Raw genomic sequence first — 17598 nt, 5'->3', positions numbered from 1 at the left:
ACTTTCCCACCAGAAGATGGGTATTCTTTGCCATCTCTAAAGTATTTGTCTTACTGTGGCTACCAGAGGCGGGGTGGAGGGAGGCGTGGGGGGAATTAGATGAAGGTACTCAAAAGGTACAAACTTCCAGTTATAAGTAAGTACTAGAGGTGTAGTGTTCAACGTGATAAAGACAATTAACATTGCTGTACGTTATAAGAAGAGTTAATCCTAAGAGTTAAGACAGTAAATCCTATGAGTTCTCATCACAGGATGATGGATGGTCACTAAACCTGTGATAACCATTTCATGATGTATGTAAGTCGAATCATTATGCTGTACACCTTAAACTTATACAGTGCTGTATGCCAATTATATCTCAATAAAAGTAGGGAAAATAATAAAAATGTTTACCTTAATGAAGTTTCTCTTTTTATTTATAAGCCCTTAGTAAACCACTGAGACATCACAAAAACGATAAAGGAGATGGTGACACTCCTCATGACCCCAAGGTCACCTGTGCCCACTGTAGGGGTACACGCTCAGCTGCCATTCCCCCAGCGTTTTCCTTGGTGGGAGGAGGTCCCTTCACTTTGGTCATTCCGCTTAGCCAGAATCCCTTAGTAAGAACTCGGTTCCGCAGGTAGAGTCGTTTTTTCCAGGTAAAATGATGACTCAATCCTGGGCATATTCTTTACATTTAATTTTTTAAAAATACATTCACACTAATCATTTAAGGGTATACTCTCACTGCAAGAAATCGAAATAATCTATTAATTTCTTTTTACATTTTTTATTGTGGTAAAATATATGCGTAAGGTTAAATTTGCCATTTTAACCATTTTTAACTGTACAATTTACTGACATCAGTTACATTTACAATATTGTGCAAGCATCATTACTATCTGTTTCCAAAACTTCTTCATCACAATAATCTATTATACTTTTAAATGCCCCTGTCCACTGACCCCTTGGGGGTGACCTACCCGTGCAAAAGTTCAACCCCTCGTCTGTCGCAGTTCTCGTCGTCTGAACTATATTCATGCGGCCAGTCCCGTGTGGGCTCCCGGCACTCATGGCCGGTGGACTTCAGAGTCAGCATTCCGCCTGGATCTGACCACTGTAGGTCCTCACAGCGCCCGCGGGGTCTCCCAGGCGACCCGAGCTACGCAGCTGCAGGTTCAGGGTTAAGTCCGAGGGGCTGACACAGCCCGAGGATCCTAGGCCCGCGTAGGGAGCAGTCTGGAGAGAGGGAAAATGTTTTTTTTTCTCCTTTACGTGGGGTAGAAAAAGCAACCTCTGCAACGACCACGAAGGGACTCGAACCCTCAATCTTCTGATCCGGAATCAGACGCCTTATCCATTAGGCCACGCGGCCTTGCACTCGATTGTCTTACAGCTTTTCTCATAAAGCTTTCTCAGACGCCTGCTCCGTATGCCCTAATGCGCATGCTCACACTGGCAAGGAGCCCCGCCCCTCGGGCTCGGTGTGAGCGGGGCTCCAAGCTGTGCGACTGAGCGCTACTGAGCACAGCCCAAGTGAGGGTTCGATCCTGGGTGAGGCTGCCCAAGCCCCTCCTGCCCCGAGAGGCTCCTGATCTCTTCTCCCACGTGCCCCCGGCCCGCGGTGGGTCAGGAGTTGCCCTCTGCTCCCCCAGCCCCTTTGCTTTCCCTATCACAGCACCGCTAAACCTGCCATGCTCTGTTCCAGTCTTGTGGCCCCAGAATGGACTCGGACTGCTGTATAGACAGAGGCCCAGTCCGTGGCCCCAGCGTGGTGTGCAGGCGGGGTGCGCGTGCTGGGAGGATGGTGTGGACCCCGCGCTGCCCTTTCCCAGGACATCCAGCTCAGCCTAGCCCATGTTGGGTTTCTTAGAGCCGGAGGCTGCCCTGGCGCCTCCCCTGCTCCCCCTCCTCACCCAGTGGGCCCAGCCTCTGAAGTGCCAGGCACTCCGCATACATTATCTCACTTAGTGTCACAGCTTCCTGCGTGCAGGCGCTATTCACGTGTACAGCGATCATCATGTTTATTCCATGGCGGCTGAGCCTCCCGTGCTATCGCGCCGTTTTTAGATGAGGAAACCGAGGAGCGGATGGGGTCAGGGGGTGGCGTTAGTGTGTGGCCACCCACGGTCAGCACCCCCTTGGTAGCCGCGGGCTCAGTCAGGCCTGCAGGCAGAGCCGGTGCCTCAACGAGCTGCAGATCTCCAGACAGGCCTTGCGGCGCTCATCACAGTCGGGACCCAGCACGTCTAGCTTGCACACCTGCCAATTGACCTGTGCCGACCACACTCAGCCTGTGCCCAGGACTACTGGGTCCCCCAGCGCCCAGCCTGGCACCCAGTGTATTGTAAGGCCTAAAGTTTCAAGTGTTGCCTTCACATCTTTGGGTCTCACAGCCCCGTTGGTTTCCCCTGCTCTTGTCAGCTGTACCCCTCCACCCAGCAGGGAAGGCCCCCCCATCCCGCTAGTTCCCCCACCAGCCAGACCAGCCACACTCCACCCCAGTTCTCATCCTGAGGGGCTTCAGTTCCCTGCCAGCCTGTGAAATTATTCAAACTAGTACCCCACCCCATTACTACAAAGCCTGCGTCTACAGCCCCTGCTGGTTCCCTATGCTCCCCAGGCAAACACTGAGTGGTCTGAATGGCCTGAGGTGTCCTCCTCCTCCAGCTGTGAGTATATGTGGTTAATAACTGCTGTCCGTCTCACTGTCCAGGGCCGGGTGTTGTGTGTTTAACCATCTCATACTATTGAGTGTATCCCTCCCTCTGCAATGGGGTGAATAGGAGGTGATCAGAACACCAGGGCTGAGAAGAAGGATGAATCCAGCTCCTCTCCCCAGGCGACCCCCCCACCCCCAACTCACCTCAGTCATCAGCTCCAGGAGGTCTCCCCTGGGGTCAGCTCTGAGGACCTCCACCAGTGTCTGGATAAAGTCTGAGCCCTTCTCATCCCGAAAGGCTACACAGCCCAGGCCAGGGGACCAGGGCCAGAGTGTCAGACTCAGGCCCCTGCCAGCTGCCTTCCAATCCCCAGGGGCCTATTGTTGGTGGAAGTGGGGGCAAGCACACAGGACCCCAGCAGTCAGGCAAGAGAATGGGGCAGGGAGCAGGAACTTCTCACTTCTGGATCAAGTTGTTGCTCAATGTTTGTGTAGTGACTATACAATGGATTCAATATCGAAGAAACATTTACTGTGAACCCACTACGTGCCAGGCACTGGCCAGGGCCCTGAGGCAGACAGAACTGTCCTGCCCTCATGGAACTTATAGCCTAGAGGAAAGGATGCAGGTACGGTGCTTAGCAGAGCCAGCCCTCAATATGTGCTCACCATTGTTACTATTATCATAAATAATATACATGGAAGGAAGACGGCTTAACTGCAACGAGGCTGGTGCCCCTGCACCCCAACAGCCAAGCCCCAGATGCCCCTAAAGCCACTTCAGATCTCTGGCCAGGGGGCTAGGCCCTGTGTAATGGGCTTTGTGAAGACCCATCCCCTTACCTTCAGTGGCTGCGTAGACCATCAAGATGTCTGCTTGGTTAGGGCTCCCTGGAGTGGGGCCCCTGGAGAAGCTGCCTGCAAGAGGGACCAATGCCTTTTACCCAGCGTCCTGGGACTCCACCAGCCCCAAGGGTCTCCTCCAGTCTTGCTCAAGGGCACACAGGGTAGTAGAAAGAGTGCAGAGCAGGAAAGACAGATCAAGTTTCAAATCTCAGCCCTGCTGCTTCTTACCAGCTGTGTGACCTCGGAAAAGCTATTCCACCTTCCTGTCTCCAGGGTTGTTTCGGGCTCAAGTAGGGGAAGAAACTCTCGATTTTCAAAGGCCTTTGCCATTTAAGGTTTTCCTTCCCATCTTCTTGGCGAAGAGAGGAAGGAGGTGGCAGCAGGATCCCAGCTCAGAGCCCCGGAAGTGCTCTCCAGACAGCTCCCCCCACCAGCCCCGCTCAAGCCCAGGCTCCCTGAGGTAGGTAGACCCACCTAGCATATCAGCATAGATGTGGAGGACATCGGTCGGGGAGGGGGTGGCTGGTGTTGCCCGCAGCCAGAGCCACAACCAGGGGAGAGTGTGCATCCCACGCCAGCGTCCCTGTGCCCTGCGGAAGGAGGGAACAGTCAGGTCCTTTCACTCAGGAGACACCTGGGGGTGCTTCCAGGGCTCTAGCCCCCAGCCCCCAGAGCTCCTGGGCAGGCTGCCAGGCTGGAAACATTCAGAGCACCGAATGACAGGTGCTGAGGGTGAAGTGCTCAAGTTCATGGACATGACCCCTAGGAGACGCTGAGAGAGCGGGTGGGGAAAGGGCAGGGCTCACTCAGGCTTCTTGGAGGAGGTGGACAGCAAGTCCTGGGAGGCTGAGGGCTGGGTGAGGAGAGCCAGGGCTGCAGGAGGTGGGCTGGAGGGCAGGACCTGGCCAAGCCTCCAGGGCGGGCCCCAGGCCCTGCTCACCCCACGGCAAACCTGAAACAGGATCTTGGGGCGGCCCCACAGGGCCCTACAGCAGCTCAGCTCCTGCACCAGCGCCTCTGGCTGCACCTCTTACCTATCAGCCCCCAGTAGCTGCCCCTGAGGCCCCCCGTGGGCCATCAAGGCCACAAGGGCACAGCTCACAGGGCCCCTGCAGGCATCCAGCCACTCCCAGAAATGGGCCATCTCCTCCTGGAAAGCCTGGGGGTGAGGATGAGATCAGGCCTTGGCCACAGTCACGGCCTCCCTAGCATCTGGTGGCCCTCTCTCTGGGTGGTTTCTCTAACCTCCTGCCACACTACCTCCCACCTCCTTCCAGCCTCAGGCCTGGGGAGCAAATCCTTTTACTTTCTTTCTTTCTTTTTTTTTAAATTAAAAAAAATTTTTTTTGGCCGTGCCACGTGGCATGTGGGATCCTAGTTCCCTGACCAGGTTTCAAACCCGTGCTATCTGTATTAGCAGGCAGATTCTTAACCAGTGGGCCACCAGGGAAGTCCCACAAGTTCTTTTTCTAACCCCCCTGTTGCGTGGCCTCATTGGAGGTGACGTGGGTCCAGCCTCCTGCAGCTGGTTCTCTGGCCCCCGTGGAGAAGCTGCACCAAAAAGTTAAGAGCTGTGAGGGGAGGGCAGTGAGCTGACAGGTGTCTGGGAAGGAACCTGAGACCCTCCCAGGAAAAGCCTGAGGGTCCAGCCAGGGCCTTGAGCAGGGGAGAGGAGAAATGGCCAGTGTGGGGGGCTTCAGGATCCCTGGAGACTGTGCTTCCAGAGGCAGGGAAGTGGGTTCTGGATGTGTGCAGCAGGGAGGATGGAGGCTAGACTTGGGGGTGCACTTCCTGCCCACGATTGGTAAGAGGCTAAGGAGAGAGTTCCCAGGGTCCTGGTGGGGGATGCACTTCCTCAGAGCACCACCGGAAGTTCTGGGCTTCCCCTCACCTGGGCTGTAGGGTCTGTCTTCAGGGTGGTCTTGAAGCCCAGGGCCTGGCACAGGCCCCCAGCGCCTCCACGTCGTGCTGGGCCTCAGGCCAGTCCTGGATCACGGCCATGAGGGGGGCGCCCCTGGCCCCAGACAGGTCATACTGAGCGCTGGGGCTGGGTTTTGGCTACAGACGGGATTAAGGTGGATTCAAAGTGGTCTGAGGACCTCCCAGCTCCTCGCCTCCCCGCCTCAGGTCTCCCGAGCCTCTCCCCCAGTCGAAACTGTTGCCCCAAAAAAGCAAACATGTATTAAAAAATAAAATAAACCATGATAAATGTCAAAAAAAAAAAAAAGAAACTGTTGCCACATGGTTGGACCCCAGCCCTGTCCCCCTCATCTCGGGCCCCCAGAGCTCCACGTCCCCTAGGCACAGTACCCCCTTCAAGGAGCTCCCAAAGACTGGGCAGTAGGTAGCCCCTGAGGACTCTTCAGCTGTCCAGCAGAAGACCTGGTGGGGGGTAGGGCCCGAGGACTCCTCAGGCAGCCGCTCCATGCGGGTGCTGTTATGGGGGAGCAGGACCCTGGCTCCAGGGAACAGCTTGGCCAGGCTCCTGGCTACCACAGTCTCTTTGGTAAGAGACTGGTTTGACGCAGGTGGGGGCGTGTTAGAGACCCTAAACAGACCCTAACTCTGCCAGACACTAACCCTGCCAGAATGGAGGGAGGAGGAGACAGACGAAAGAAAGGGAGGGCCCGAGGGGGGTCCTAGTTCAGGCTGAACGTCACAGGATTCCCAGGACGTGGATGGCCTCAGGTAGACAGTGGCTGCACCATTAGCCATGCTGCTCCCCGGGGCCCAGGGATCAGCGTGCACAGAGATGGGGCGCTCCCAGAGCGGGTCAGGGCCTGTCTGGGAAGGCTCGCAGGGTGGGCACCGCCTGGGGAGGCCGGGGAGAACTGTGGAGCAGAGCTGGGGCCCATTCTCACCTCCAGTGACCACCCAACTGCCCACTGAGAGCTTTGGGCCTCGGGACCAGACCTGAATCATCCCCAAACCTGGACCCCAGGGACCCACAGTCTGACGAGACAGTCACTGCCAGGTAAGTGTGAACAGGGGTGGATGGGAATACAAGTGTCAACCCAGGGATGGTGAGGGGCACGGCTGACGCCTGGAAGGGTCTGTGTGAGGCTAGGTCGAGAGGGAGGGATGCCAAGCGGAAGGAGCAGCCTGGGCAAAGGCACGGAGCTGAGAAGATTCTGCAACGTGTGGGGGACCCTGAGTGGGTTGTGAGGACGGGCGTGGGTGAGGGTGGGAGGCGAGGCTTTGAAGCTGACACCCATTGCAGACAACACGGCCTTATGTTGTGGAATGAATGGGTGGGGGTAATGGGTTCAGGACAACACAGCAGAGCCACAGCCCCCCTCCTGGACGCCCCTTGTGGGCCTTCACCTCGTCAGCAGCTGCAGCAGCGACCAGTGCCTTGGCCTCTCCCTGAGTCCCGTCCTATCACCTCTGTTTGTGAGCTGAGCTGGACCCTGTCCCCTGCCCTGGAACCCTGCGTTCTGGACCCTACGACCCCAGGCCCTGCTCTGTTCCCTGGCTCCAGCGGGCTGCTTCCTGGCTGGCACTAACACGCCCCCACCTGCACCAGGAGCCTGTGTCCAATCCTATTCTTAGCTCCTGGCCCACCTGCTATCTGATCTCATTACACCCCAGTGTCTCCCTTCTGAGCCAGCCACCAGCACCAAAAGAATTTGTGCACGGCTCCGGCCACCCATCACCCCTACTCATTCAGGGCACCCACACGCGTGTGTGAGCATGCGCACACACACACACAGAGCAACTGCCAGCCCGAAGGCATGGGGAGCAGTGAAGGGCGTCACCCCAGAGGTAGAAACCCCGGGCTGGACTCAGCTGTCCAGTGAGACCCTGGCGGCTTCATCTGGGAAATGGGGTCTGTCCAGTGACCTCAGGATGAAGCCCGGGTTAAATGGGGGGCAGAGAGGCTGGCACACACACTGCGGGACAAAACATCTTGTCTCAGCCCGCCCCCACTGCCTCTCAGGTGGCCCCTGAGGCCACCACCTGGTGAATCAGAAAGGACTCGGTGGGGTAGAAGGTGCTCTCAGCACGTGCCCACCAGCTCCACGGGGCCCAGCCTGGGGACAGGGAGGGGAGGGTCAGATGTGAAGGGCTCGGTGGGGATGGGGCATGGCCCATTTTGACTCAGCAGCACTCTCTCCCTAAGGGATTTGAGCACAGGGTCCAGCTTAGCGCTCCAGATCCTCTACGGGCAGCACGAGCCACCACCCTGACTAGTCATGGACTCTGAGCCTGGTTCCTCATTTCATCAAAGGGAGAGAGGGAGTGGCCTCGTTAAGACCCCACTCCCAGTCAGCTCCCTCACTCTCCTGCTGAGTAGGGAGGGGTGCCACCAGCTGTCCCATCCTGAGCTGTCCTCAGACTAGGGCAGGCATTAGCTGACAGGACGAAGGACCCAAGGCTCATGGCAGCCCTTGGGGCCCAGGTGACCTGGAAGCCAAGAATGTGGCTCCACCTGATGACCATCCAGCATCACGTGCCACTAGGACCACCAGGCCAGGAGGCCCAGGGGTACGAATTCCAGGTCTCCCCCCAACCCCCAGCAGCCACCTAAAGAACAAGAACAGCCTGGAGGAAGTTTTCATGTTTATTCAACCTTTCTGCTGCCCTTTGAGGCCAGCTGGGCCAGCTCCTTGGGAGGGCCTGTGGTCTGTCCCTGTGAATGCCCTTCTGCAGGGAATACAGCGCCTCAGGAGTTAGTGACAAGGTGCTGATGGAGTGCTAGTGTTAAGTACCATAAACTCCCGAGACTCCAGGAGACTGGGGAGCAGTGGGGGGAGCGGGCCTCCGCTGGCCCTGTTCTTGGTCTGCACAGTTGGCCTCTGTCCCCGGAGCCAGACTGGTGGAGAGTGACTCTTGGGAGCTCAGCTGGGGGCGAGGTGGCTGAGGGCAGAGGCAGGCAGCTCGCATGCTGCTGGGACAGGGCAGAGCGGTCAATGTCTGGAAATGGGAAGGGGTGGAGGCCAGAAAGCCCCTGTGGCCGCACCCAGGACCCAGGTCCTCATGGGTGTGGGCTGACTGACCCTCCCAGAGCCCAGCAGCACCCTGAGGCTTAGCCTTCAACCCCGTGGGAAGGCACAGGCTGGCAGGACAGAAGGCCCAGCCCATGGACCCAGACGAGAAGGCCGGGAACAGAGAGCGATGGGGCCAAGCAAGGCTGACGGGGTTCTGGGATGGAGACCCCAGGCCTGCCCGAGTCCTCATACATCCCTGTGCCCCAGTTTCTCCCCTGTGCTCACGCCACCAGCCTGGAATGTGCCGGGGCTCCAGGAAACCAGGGGGCAAGAAAAACCCCAGAGCAGTTAGGGATATGGCCACGAGGTCACAGGGGATTCCATGCCTGGGGGGCGTTGGCCAGGTCCCCAGGCGGGCAGGGCTGATGGGTTCTGCACGTGGGGGGACCCTGCAGTCTTGCTGGCAGCAGAGATGGTGGACTGGGCCGGGTGGGGACCCCGCCTGGGCCGCCCTTTCGGCCCTCACCCCACAGGCTGGGCCATCTTGGCGTGCAGGCTCTGGTGGGCGATGAGGTGGGCGCGCTGCTTGAAGCTCTTGTCGCACTCGCCGCAGCCGAAGGGCCGCTCGCCCGTGTGCACTCGCCGGTGGTCCAGCAGGTAGGAGCGCAGCGAGAAGCTCTTGCCGCAGTCACTGCAGCCGAAAGGCTTCTCGCCCGTGTGGATGCGCTGGTGGTCGGCCAGGTAGGCACTGCGGCTGAAGCTCTTGCCGCACTCGGAGCAGGAGAAGGGCTTCTGGCCCGTGTGCACGCCCTGGTGGCGCACCAGGTCCGAGGAGCTGCGGAAGCTCTTGTCGCACTCCTGGCACTTGTGCGGCTTCTCGCCCGTGTGCGTGCGCTGGTGGCGCGCCAGGTCGGAGCCCCAGCGGAAGCGCTTGCCGCACTGGCCGCAGCTGTGCGGCTTCTCGGCCGCCAGGTCCCGGAACTGCCGCCGACGCGTGGGCGGCCGCCCCCGCCGCGCCCCCGCTGCCCGCTCCCGGGGCGCCCCCGGCCGGGCCTCGGCCTCCTCCAGCCTCCAGGACACGGTCACGTCGCCAGCAGCCTGGCCCGGGAGCGCCGTCACCACCTCCTCCAGCCGGGATCTCTCGCTGTGGCTCGTGAGTCCCAAACCTGCAAGCGGGGAGGAGGCGGCCTCTTCAGTGCCACGCGGTTCCAGGGACAGAGCTGAGGGGAGGCAGAAACGAGGCTCCCAGCCAGCGCCTGGGGCTCAGGTTCAGACAGCCCTGGGCTCCAGCAAACTCCAGCCTCAGCTTCCTCCTCCATGGAATGGGGACACGAGAAAACGACGACAGAGAAACCGTTCAGAGTAAGCGGCAAGGGGCTTGCTGGGCGTCTCTAGCATAAGCACTTACTAACTACAGGCCTAACCAATCTACGCCCCCTTCCCACACTGCGATCCAATGTCCCACCCCAAGCCCTGGCTATTCAAACTCCAAAACTGCATAGATTGAGGTCATCTGTAAATGATCCCAACCCTCACCATTTGTTATCAGCAACCAAGGAACCACAGGGCTCAGCTAACATGGTTCCTCTCGCTACACGAGCTCTTGTCCTCTCAGCTCAAGAACAAACAGAAGTGGATCGGGAGGGATCTTAGCTGGTCCCACTGGGTTGCGCGGATTAAATGAGATGATCCCCAAACAGTGCTTAGGAAGGCCCTGACCTGGAGAGAAACCCAGCAGCGCGGCCTCTAGTGAGCAGGTGTCTGTCTGCGCCTCTTCACCAGGCAGGCTGAGGGGGCCTCACAACCACGTTTGCACGAAGTCCCAGCTCCGTCCCTTCAGTGTCCTTCAACCTCTCTGAGTCTCAGGTCCCTCGTCTATAAACGTGCACACGCTTTCATGCAGTGGGTTGTGAGGATCCCATGAGAAAATGCCTGTACCCGTGCTCAGCACAGTCCTGGCATGTTGCCCATGCCATCACAGGCAGAGAAAAGTGAACACCCGCATAAACGAAACCTCCGGGGGCTCTTAAAGAGATGCAGGGAAAGCCCTCTTTGGAGCCAGCTAAGCAAGGACTTGGGAGGAAGACTGAGGATTTCAGAAGGGTGTGCAGGGGTGGGGCCTGCCTGGGCCCACCCGCTGCTGCTGGGACTCCAAGGAGGCGAGAGCCTCCAGCTCAAAAGAGCCAAAGACCCCTAGGCCCCTCGCTGTGCCCACTGCTTACCCAGGGCAACGTTCTGGGAGTTCTCCCTTTTTATGTCCCAGAAGAGATCCCTCTGAGCAGGGTCCAGGGACCCCCATTCTTCCCGGGAGAAATAGAAGGGAATGTCTCCAAATGTCACAGGTCCCTGGAATGAGGTGAGAAAACCCAGTTCAGGGCTGCCCTGCTCAGGACTCCCCAGGCAGTCATGGGCAGAGACAGGAAGGGGGATGGGAAACAGGACAGGTCCGGGCCAGAAAGGATGGATGGAAGAGGCCTTGGTGAGAAGGCAAGACCCATTACAGGGACTCATCAGCATCAGAGGGGACAAAGGGACTGGTAACTCACCCCAGAGGCAAAGCAGGTATCTGTCGTCTCTCTGGTGCTCCCCTCTTTAAGAAGAGCCGGAAGCTGGGCTGCAGGGAAAGAATGGAGCCTCAAAGAGGCCAGCCCAGGCCGGGAGTGAGATCTCACACACTCTCCTTCACACACACACGTACACCTTGCCTTCTCAGAACAGAAATACCCTACTTGCTCCCTTGAGGGCAACGCCCAGGAAAGACCCAGGCCCCTGTCCAGCCACTCTGCCACCTTCAAGCTTACTCACCACCATGGCTGTGCTGCTCCCAGGGTACAGGTGGTCGGCTTCGTGTCCCTGCCTTCCGGGGAGGCCCCTGGGCCTGAGATCCCTGGACTGCAGCCTCAGGTTCCACCCCCTCTGAGGGCACGTCCTGTGCAGGAACCACAACATGCTCATCAGCACCAAGACCAGATGGGGGAGACAGAGATTAACCCCTGGGAAGGAGACACGGGACACATCCCTCAGGAGGCTGGGTGTGGGGAAGAAGGTCAACACAGGGCCCCAGGAAAGACCAGATGAGAATGTGACACCAGGCAGTGCTATGTGCCCAGGGACACTCCCCGACCAAGCGTGAGGCAAGAACCAGCCCCCAAAGGCCAGAATCAAAGAGCCACTTAGCAAGGGGCCGTGGGGGGAGACCTTCCTGTCAAGGGCAGAACCCCACACCCCCGCCACACATTAGCATCTCCCCAGACGCTTCCAGTGTCAAGGACCCAACACCCCACAAGACAGCAGGGTTCACAGGGACAGCTCTACCTTCTCACACCCCCTTTGGTGCTCTCACTATGCACATCACTGTATCCCCAGGGCCTGGCCTAGAGCAGAACACAAATAAACGTTTGCAGAACCTGTGGAGCTAAAACCTGCCTTCCTGGAGCATGCCCACTTTGGTCCTGCTGCTGCCCTCCAAAGCCACCAAAAAGAAACCAGATTCACTTGGACAGTGTCTTTCAGAAAGGCCACACATTATGACAAGCTCCTGTGGACGCTCCCTCTGGCTCTCCATGTCCTCCCCCACCCCCAACCCCCGTCCCGCCCCCTGGAGGACTCATCTCTATAGAGATGGCCACCTCTCCTCAGTCCAGGTGCCATCCAGGTGCCCCTGGATGCGGGAGGGGCCCCTCACCTGTGGCCAAGCTTTCACTGGCTGCTTTTGCAGGTCCTCCACCAAGGCAACGGCTTCCTCGCCACTCCCCGGGCATCGTTCGCATACCCAGCCCTGGACGCCCACGGGCAGCACGCTCAGGAACTGCTCCAGCACCAGCAGCTCCAGGATCTGCTCCTTGGTGCGCAGCTCGGGCCGCAGCCAGCGGCAGCAGAGCTCCCAGAGCTGGCTGAAGGCCTCGTGGGGTCCGCCTGCATCCCCATAGCAGAACTGCCGAAAGCGCTGGCGGCACGCCTCTGAATCCCTGCTGTCCTCTTGCTGGGCAGCATCCTGCTCCCAGGAGGAATCTTCTACCTTCACGATCAGAAGCCCTTCTCCCTCCCCAGGGGCCTGGTCCTGAGGCTCTGGGGGGGCTGCCATTCCCCTGGCCTAAGGCTCAGGGCTGGTCAGCCTCAACCTGGGCCTTCAATCTCCCAGAGGGATCCCCAGTGGCAGCTTGGTTGGCATCTGGACAGGCACTCCTGGGGGAAGAGCAGAATAGCAGGAGGGGGGCGGTACATGAGCAATCACCAGCCTTGAGGGACATCCAGGGACTCCAGCTCCCGTTCTTCCTGGCCTTGAAGGCTATTTTAGGCTCTCCTATAAAGCCCTGCTCACATGACTCTCTCCTACCAATACAGATCCACGGCTCCTTATCCTCAGCTCCAAAATCCAAAACTCCCAGGTTTTCACCACCTGGTCTACTGACATGAGATGAGCATATTTATAACCTCCATTTATCTCACTTAATGTAAATGTTCATATGTTCTATGGGAGAAATATTAATGTATTTGTTCAATTTGTAAAAATCTATCAAGCTGTACTTCTGATGTATATTTCTGTATATTATTCTTCAATTAAAAAAAATTCCTTTTAAGTGGGAATTCCTGGCGGTCCAGTGGTTAGGATTCCGCGCTTTCACTGCTAGGGCCCGGGTTCGATCCCTGGGTGGGGAACTAAGATCTCACAAGCCGTGCAGTGCGGTCAAAAAAAAAAAAAAAGTTTTTTTTAAACTAATGTTTTGATTACTGAGTGTTGTACCAGATTGCGCTGGCAGCGTTATTTAATATACAATATATGTACTGTATTTTTCTCAAATTTTGGCTCCTAGTGTGTCAGCAAAGGCCCCACAGACACCATCCTGAGCCATTTATCCAGATACACATGAACGTGAGACATAGTTATACCTTACTGCTTCTCTTCACAACAGTCCTGAAAGGTGTGTATTTTGGAGTATTTTTAATTGCTTTTTGTTTCAACAAAAAAAGTGATACAAACCATTGTAATAAAATGGGAGGGTTAGACAATACAGAAATACATAAAAGAGACACTCTCCCTTCCACACTGCAGCTGCACCCCCATTAACAGTGTGACATATGACCTCCCAAATCTTTCCCTGTTCATTTACTGGAAATATATCCATAGAAACCGGGGGGAAAGTGCTTTGTGCGTGTTTTTACATAAATCAGGTCTTACCGCAATACTATTTTGTCATTTGCTTTTCTACCCAGCAATGCTGCTTCCTTCAGCCGCTCTAGGAGATTCCGCGGTATGGATGTACTCGTTTCTTAATGAATACCCACCCGAGTGAGGCATTCAGGTTGTTTCCAATTCTTTTCTACTACACACTAAGCACTTTATTTACTTTATTCTGAAAGGTACGTTCTCCATGCTCATCCTCCAGTGACCGAGGAGAAGGCTCCGCTCGGACAGAGCCAGGGACTCACCAGGGTCGCTCAGTAGGACTCGGCAGTCGGGAACGCGGACCCGGCCAGAGCCCCGCGCTCGATCCCAGCAGCCTTGCCTGAGCGGAGATGAGAGGCGGAGGGGCGGGCAGCGGGTGCGGCGCCCCAGGCTTCTCCCCTGCACCTCCCTGAGGTGCGCGCCTCCTTCGGCCTCTGCCTCCGGGCGCCGGCCCCGGCCGCCCGGAGCCCTACACTCGACCTCGGAGCCAGGCGGGCCGCGTCGCCTGTCCCGCCCCCCAAGGCTCACACCGCCCACAGCCGCCCAGGCGTTCCCAGTTTCCGCCTCCAGGTATCGGTGCCGGAAATTCGCGCGGGGCTCGCCGGGAAACGACATGGCGCATGCGCCGAGACAAGCACGCCCGACTACTCTCCCCAGGAGGCCGTTCGCCTACTATACCGGCCTTCTCCCTGAAGGATGACCAATGAACGGTGAGAATGTCCAGGGATGGCCAATCAGAAGGCAGTGACGTCATGCGCGTCAACACCCGTGCCCCCAGGCTGAGGTCTGCCCCTAGATTCGTGAAAAGGAAAAGCCAAGGCTGGCCTGCTGGGTAGAGACGTCGCTGGGCCCAGCTACGAGTGGATTGCCTGCTCCGCCGCAAGGGATGCTCGGGCGTGGACTCTTCCTTCCGTCCCCTGCTCTTTCCGCTACACAGTGGGTCGAGAGCTGAGGGGGCCGTGGTCCAGGAGCTGGAACTCAGCCTTGGGAGACTCGTTTATAGCTTTTGGGGTCCCGCACCCACCCAAGTAGTCTTTAGCCGCTTCTAGCAGGGCGCGGATCTTGCTGGGAAATGCAGTCCAGTGAGGGGCGGGGAACCTCCTGCGGCGATCCTCTGTTCCCGAGGGTCGGCTAGGGTCTCTCAGCAGGACGCGACCGTCGGGGACGCTGACCCCGACCAGCAGATCTGACTGAAGGACAGCGGGGCTCTCCAGGCTGGGGAGAATCTAAAGCAGGCGGGCCGCGTCGGGGAAGCTCTATGCATTTGGACCTGCTCCCACCCTCTTCTTACTCCCCTTGGAGATATGAGGCTCCAGATCTTTTTCTGAAATAGAAAATCCTTTCTTGTGGTTGTTGTTATTGTTTGATTATGCAAGTATTGCATCCTTAGTGTAGGAAAGAAAAAGTACGGAAAATTTTAAAGGCATCCATATCCACAAAGCTAGCTTCCTCACTCAGCTCACATGGCACTCCCTCAAAGTGGTTTTTCCCTAACCCTATGTAGACAGCACCCGGCCCCTGCTGCCATGCCTCTGCCCTGCCTTATTTTTCTTCCTAACTTTTATCACTACCTGACATATTTGTATATTTGCCCTCCACTACTCGACTATAATTTTCATGATATCATACTGTTTTCACTGCCCTACCTCCAGAACTTAAATACTGTGCCTGGCACAATATTTGTTGAAAAACTGATGGTTAAACTAACTGAAAGTTAAAAATATCCCTAATAAGGCCATTCAGAAATAAGCACTATTAATATTTTAGTCTTAAGTTCTACATCTATGATTATTTCTAAGGTAAATCTGGAATCATTCTATTTAATGAATTTTTGTTGGCTCAGAAGTCTATCAAAGGGGACTTCGCTGGTGGCGCAGTGGTTAAGAATCCGCCTGCCAATGCAGGGGACACGGGTTCGAGCCCTGGTCCGGGAAGATCCCACATGCTGCAGAACAACTAAGCCGGTGCACCACAACTACTGAGCCTGCGCTCTAGAGCTCGCGAGCCACAACTACTGAAGCCCGCGCACCTAGAGCCCATGCTCCGCAACAAGAGAAGCCACCTCGGTGAGAAGCCCACGCACCGCAACGAAGAGCAGCCTACACTCGACACAACTAGAGGAAGCCCGCGCCCAGCAACGAAGATCCAACGCAGCCAAAAATAAATAAATAAATAAAAATTCATCTCAGATAACCATAATGCCTTGTGGAGACACAAAATATTAAAAAAAAAAAAAAGTCTATCAAAGATATGTTTCCAAATCAGCATCTATAAATAAAATCCATCTGTTGTGCAAGCTGCATAGTATTCCAAAGCATGGAAGTTCCATATTCCATTTAAAGTTCCTTACTCTTGGATATTCAGATTGTTTCCATTTTTCCATTTGCAGATGTTTACTACGTACACCTTCCTGCATTTGCTTGAACTACTGGCGGGAAGGGATGAGCCCAGGCTGTTCTAAGAAGACCGCTGAAGTGGATGCTACTGGGCTCCCTCTCCTCCCCTTACTGGCCCCAGTGGAAAACTACACAAGGAAGAAAGAACTTGAAAGTCCCTATTTCCAGTGTGCCCTTACATTGTTCTTCACCCTGTACTGACAAAGATTAACATCAAGTTGGCTTGCAAAGGAGAAACGTCCATGGGATCCGGCTCCATTACCACAAAGCAGGACAAAAAGGGTGTGTTGGGGGTTTGAGGGACAATAAATTAATAACTAGCACACCTACCATATGTTCTATTGGGCATTGCTGATGGATGATAATTTGTATATAATTATATTGAAATTGACCACCTTATTGTACTTTCCTTTCCTTCTGATAGTTTATTTTTCTATGATGTAAAAAGGGAAAATTTTCTTTCCAGAAAATTTATATTCATTTCCAGAATTTATACTCATTATTTTCTTAGTCTTACAGCATTGTCTAGAACTCCCTAAATATCTTGGGACTTCCCTGGTGGCACAGTGGATAGGACTCCATGCTCCCAATGCACGGCCCCCGGGATCGATCCCTGGTCAGGGAACTAGATCCCACATGCATGCTGCAACTGGGAGTTCACATGCCACAACTAAGGAGCCAGTGAGCCACAACTGAGGAGCCCTGCAGCCGCAACTAAGGAGCCCATGTGCTGCAACTAAGGAGCCAGCGAGCCACAACTAAGACCCGGTGCAACCAAGTAAATAAATAAACAAACAAATAAAAACCCTGGACCTGAGCCCCACCTTCCAGCTCTCTGGTTGAATGACTTTGGACAAGTTATTGGACTTATTGGCCCGTTTCCTCCTCTATAAAACTGAGATGAAACCCACTGCTCAGACTTGTAGAGCGTTGAGGAAACATATATATGGTGCTTGGCCCCACGCCTGACAGGGCAGCTGCCACTGGCAGCTATTATTACTATTCTCAGTCCGCCGTCCTGTTCAAGACATTTCATCCCTTATTGGCTGGGAGCTAACCAGGGCTGCGACTGCCCTGCTGGCCATGTGATCTGCAGAGACAGGTGGGGTCCCAACAGCCTCGCTGATGCAGACGTCCTCAAGGTCATTTGGTGTCTGAATGTAATTGTGAGAGCTGAGCTGCAAACCTAGGACAATAAGCAAGCTGAGCCCACCCCTCCCCGGGGGGGGGGGGGCGGGAAACGTAGAGAATGAGAAGCTTCAGAGCTAAAAAACCAGAAGGCCAGGAGTAAAACAGCCAGGCAGAGGCGGATAGGGCAAATTATAAAGGACATGTGCAAAGAGACCAAGGAGGTGAGAAGTAGGAGAGGGAGCTGGCAGCAGCCTCAGGAAGGACCAGGAGGGGCAGGGTCCCTGGTAAGTGAGAAATCCTCACTGGATTACAGCTGGGTCCCCAGGGACGAAGGTGAAAACGTCCAGTCACAAAATGCAGGCCCCAGTGCCTGAGACAGGAGACAGGGAAGGCAGGAGGCACTGAGCATGAATTCCCATGCTGGCTCGGCCCTCCTCCCGGGTCCCAAAGAGAAGAGCCCAGGGAGGGTCCAGAGCTCAGTGG

The 17598-nt window shown here is 56.0% G+C and overlaps 2 protein-coding genes and 1 non-coding gene across 6 annotated transcripts; all 3 read right to left on the bottom strand.

The window, feature by feature from the left end:
- Positions 1–1284: 1284 nt before the first annotated feature.
- Positions 1285–1357, bottom strand: TRNAR-CCG (transfer RNA arginine (anticodon CCG)). Its single transcript has one exon. It is a non-coding gene; the product is annotated as a tRNA-Arg (tRNA).
- Positions 1358–2142: 785 nt separating this feature from the next.
- LOC132349868 (putative caspase-16) lies at positions 2143–5917 on the bottom strand. The gene is given in 8 exon segments (XM_059898689.1): positions 2143–2256; positions 2849–2943; positions 3476–3562; positions 3965–4073; positions 4422–4649; positions 5382–5440; positions 5443–5548; positions 5801–5917. Coding segments are annotated over 8 exon segments (915 nt in total).
- A 2124-nt stretch (positions 5918–8041) lies between these two features.
- Positions 8042–15158, bottom strand: ZNF213 (zinc finger protein 213). Of its 4 annotated transcripts, none has more exons than XM_059898579.1 (6): positions 13852–15158; positions 12107–12606; positions 11227–11350; positions 10968–11035; positions 10644–10767; positions 8042–9641 (listed from the first exon to the last, which is right to left on the bottom strand). In XM_059898579.1, the coding sequence occupies exons 2-6, from the start codon at positions 12503–12505 to the stop codon at positions 8944–8946; spliced, it is 1413 nt and encodes a 470-aa protein (XP_059754562.1). In that variant the 5' UTR covers positions 12506–12606; positions 13852–15158; the 3' UTR covers positions 8042–8943. The 4 variants fall into 4 exon arrangements, with proteins under 4 accessions (XP_059754562.1, XP_059754565.1, XP_059754564.1 ...); XM_059898582.1 differs by having other exon boundaries at positions 8042–9587; positions 13852–14912; XM_059898581.1 differs by lacking the exon at positions 13852–15158 and adding an exon at positions 13601–13842.
- Between the last annotated feature and the right edge of the window lie 2440 nt (positions 15159–17598).

The sequence above is a fragment of the Balaenoptera ricei genome, chromosome 15, assembly GCF_028023285.1.
Source record: "Balaenoptera ricei isolate mBalRic1 chromosome 15, mBalRic1.hap2, whole genome shotgun sequence".
Taxonomy (NCBI): domain Eukaryota; kingdom Metazoa; phylum Chordata; class Mammalia; order Artiodactyla; family Balaenopteridae; genus Balaenoptera; species Balaenoptera ricei.
Note: the sequence above shows the minus strand (reverse complement) of the source record. Positions and strands in the feature narration are given on the sequence as shown.

Coding starts and splice junctions, on each gene's coding strand:
- ZNF213 (XM_059898579.1), bottom strand. CDS start 12,505: ATGGCAGCCCCCCCAGAGCCTCAGGACCAGGCCCCTGGGGAGGGAGAA. Junction 11,351..12,106: donor CAGTGAAAGCTTGGCCACAG/GTGAGGGGCCCC, acceptor GTTCCTGCACAG/GACGTGCCCTCAGAGGGGGT. Junction 9,642..10,643: donor CTCCCAGAACGTTGCCCTGG/GTAAGCAGTGGG, acceptor GCCTCCCCTCAG/CTCTGTCCCTGGAACCGCGT.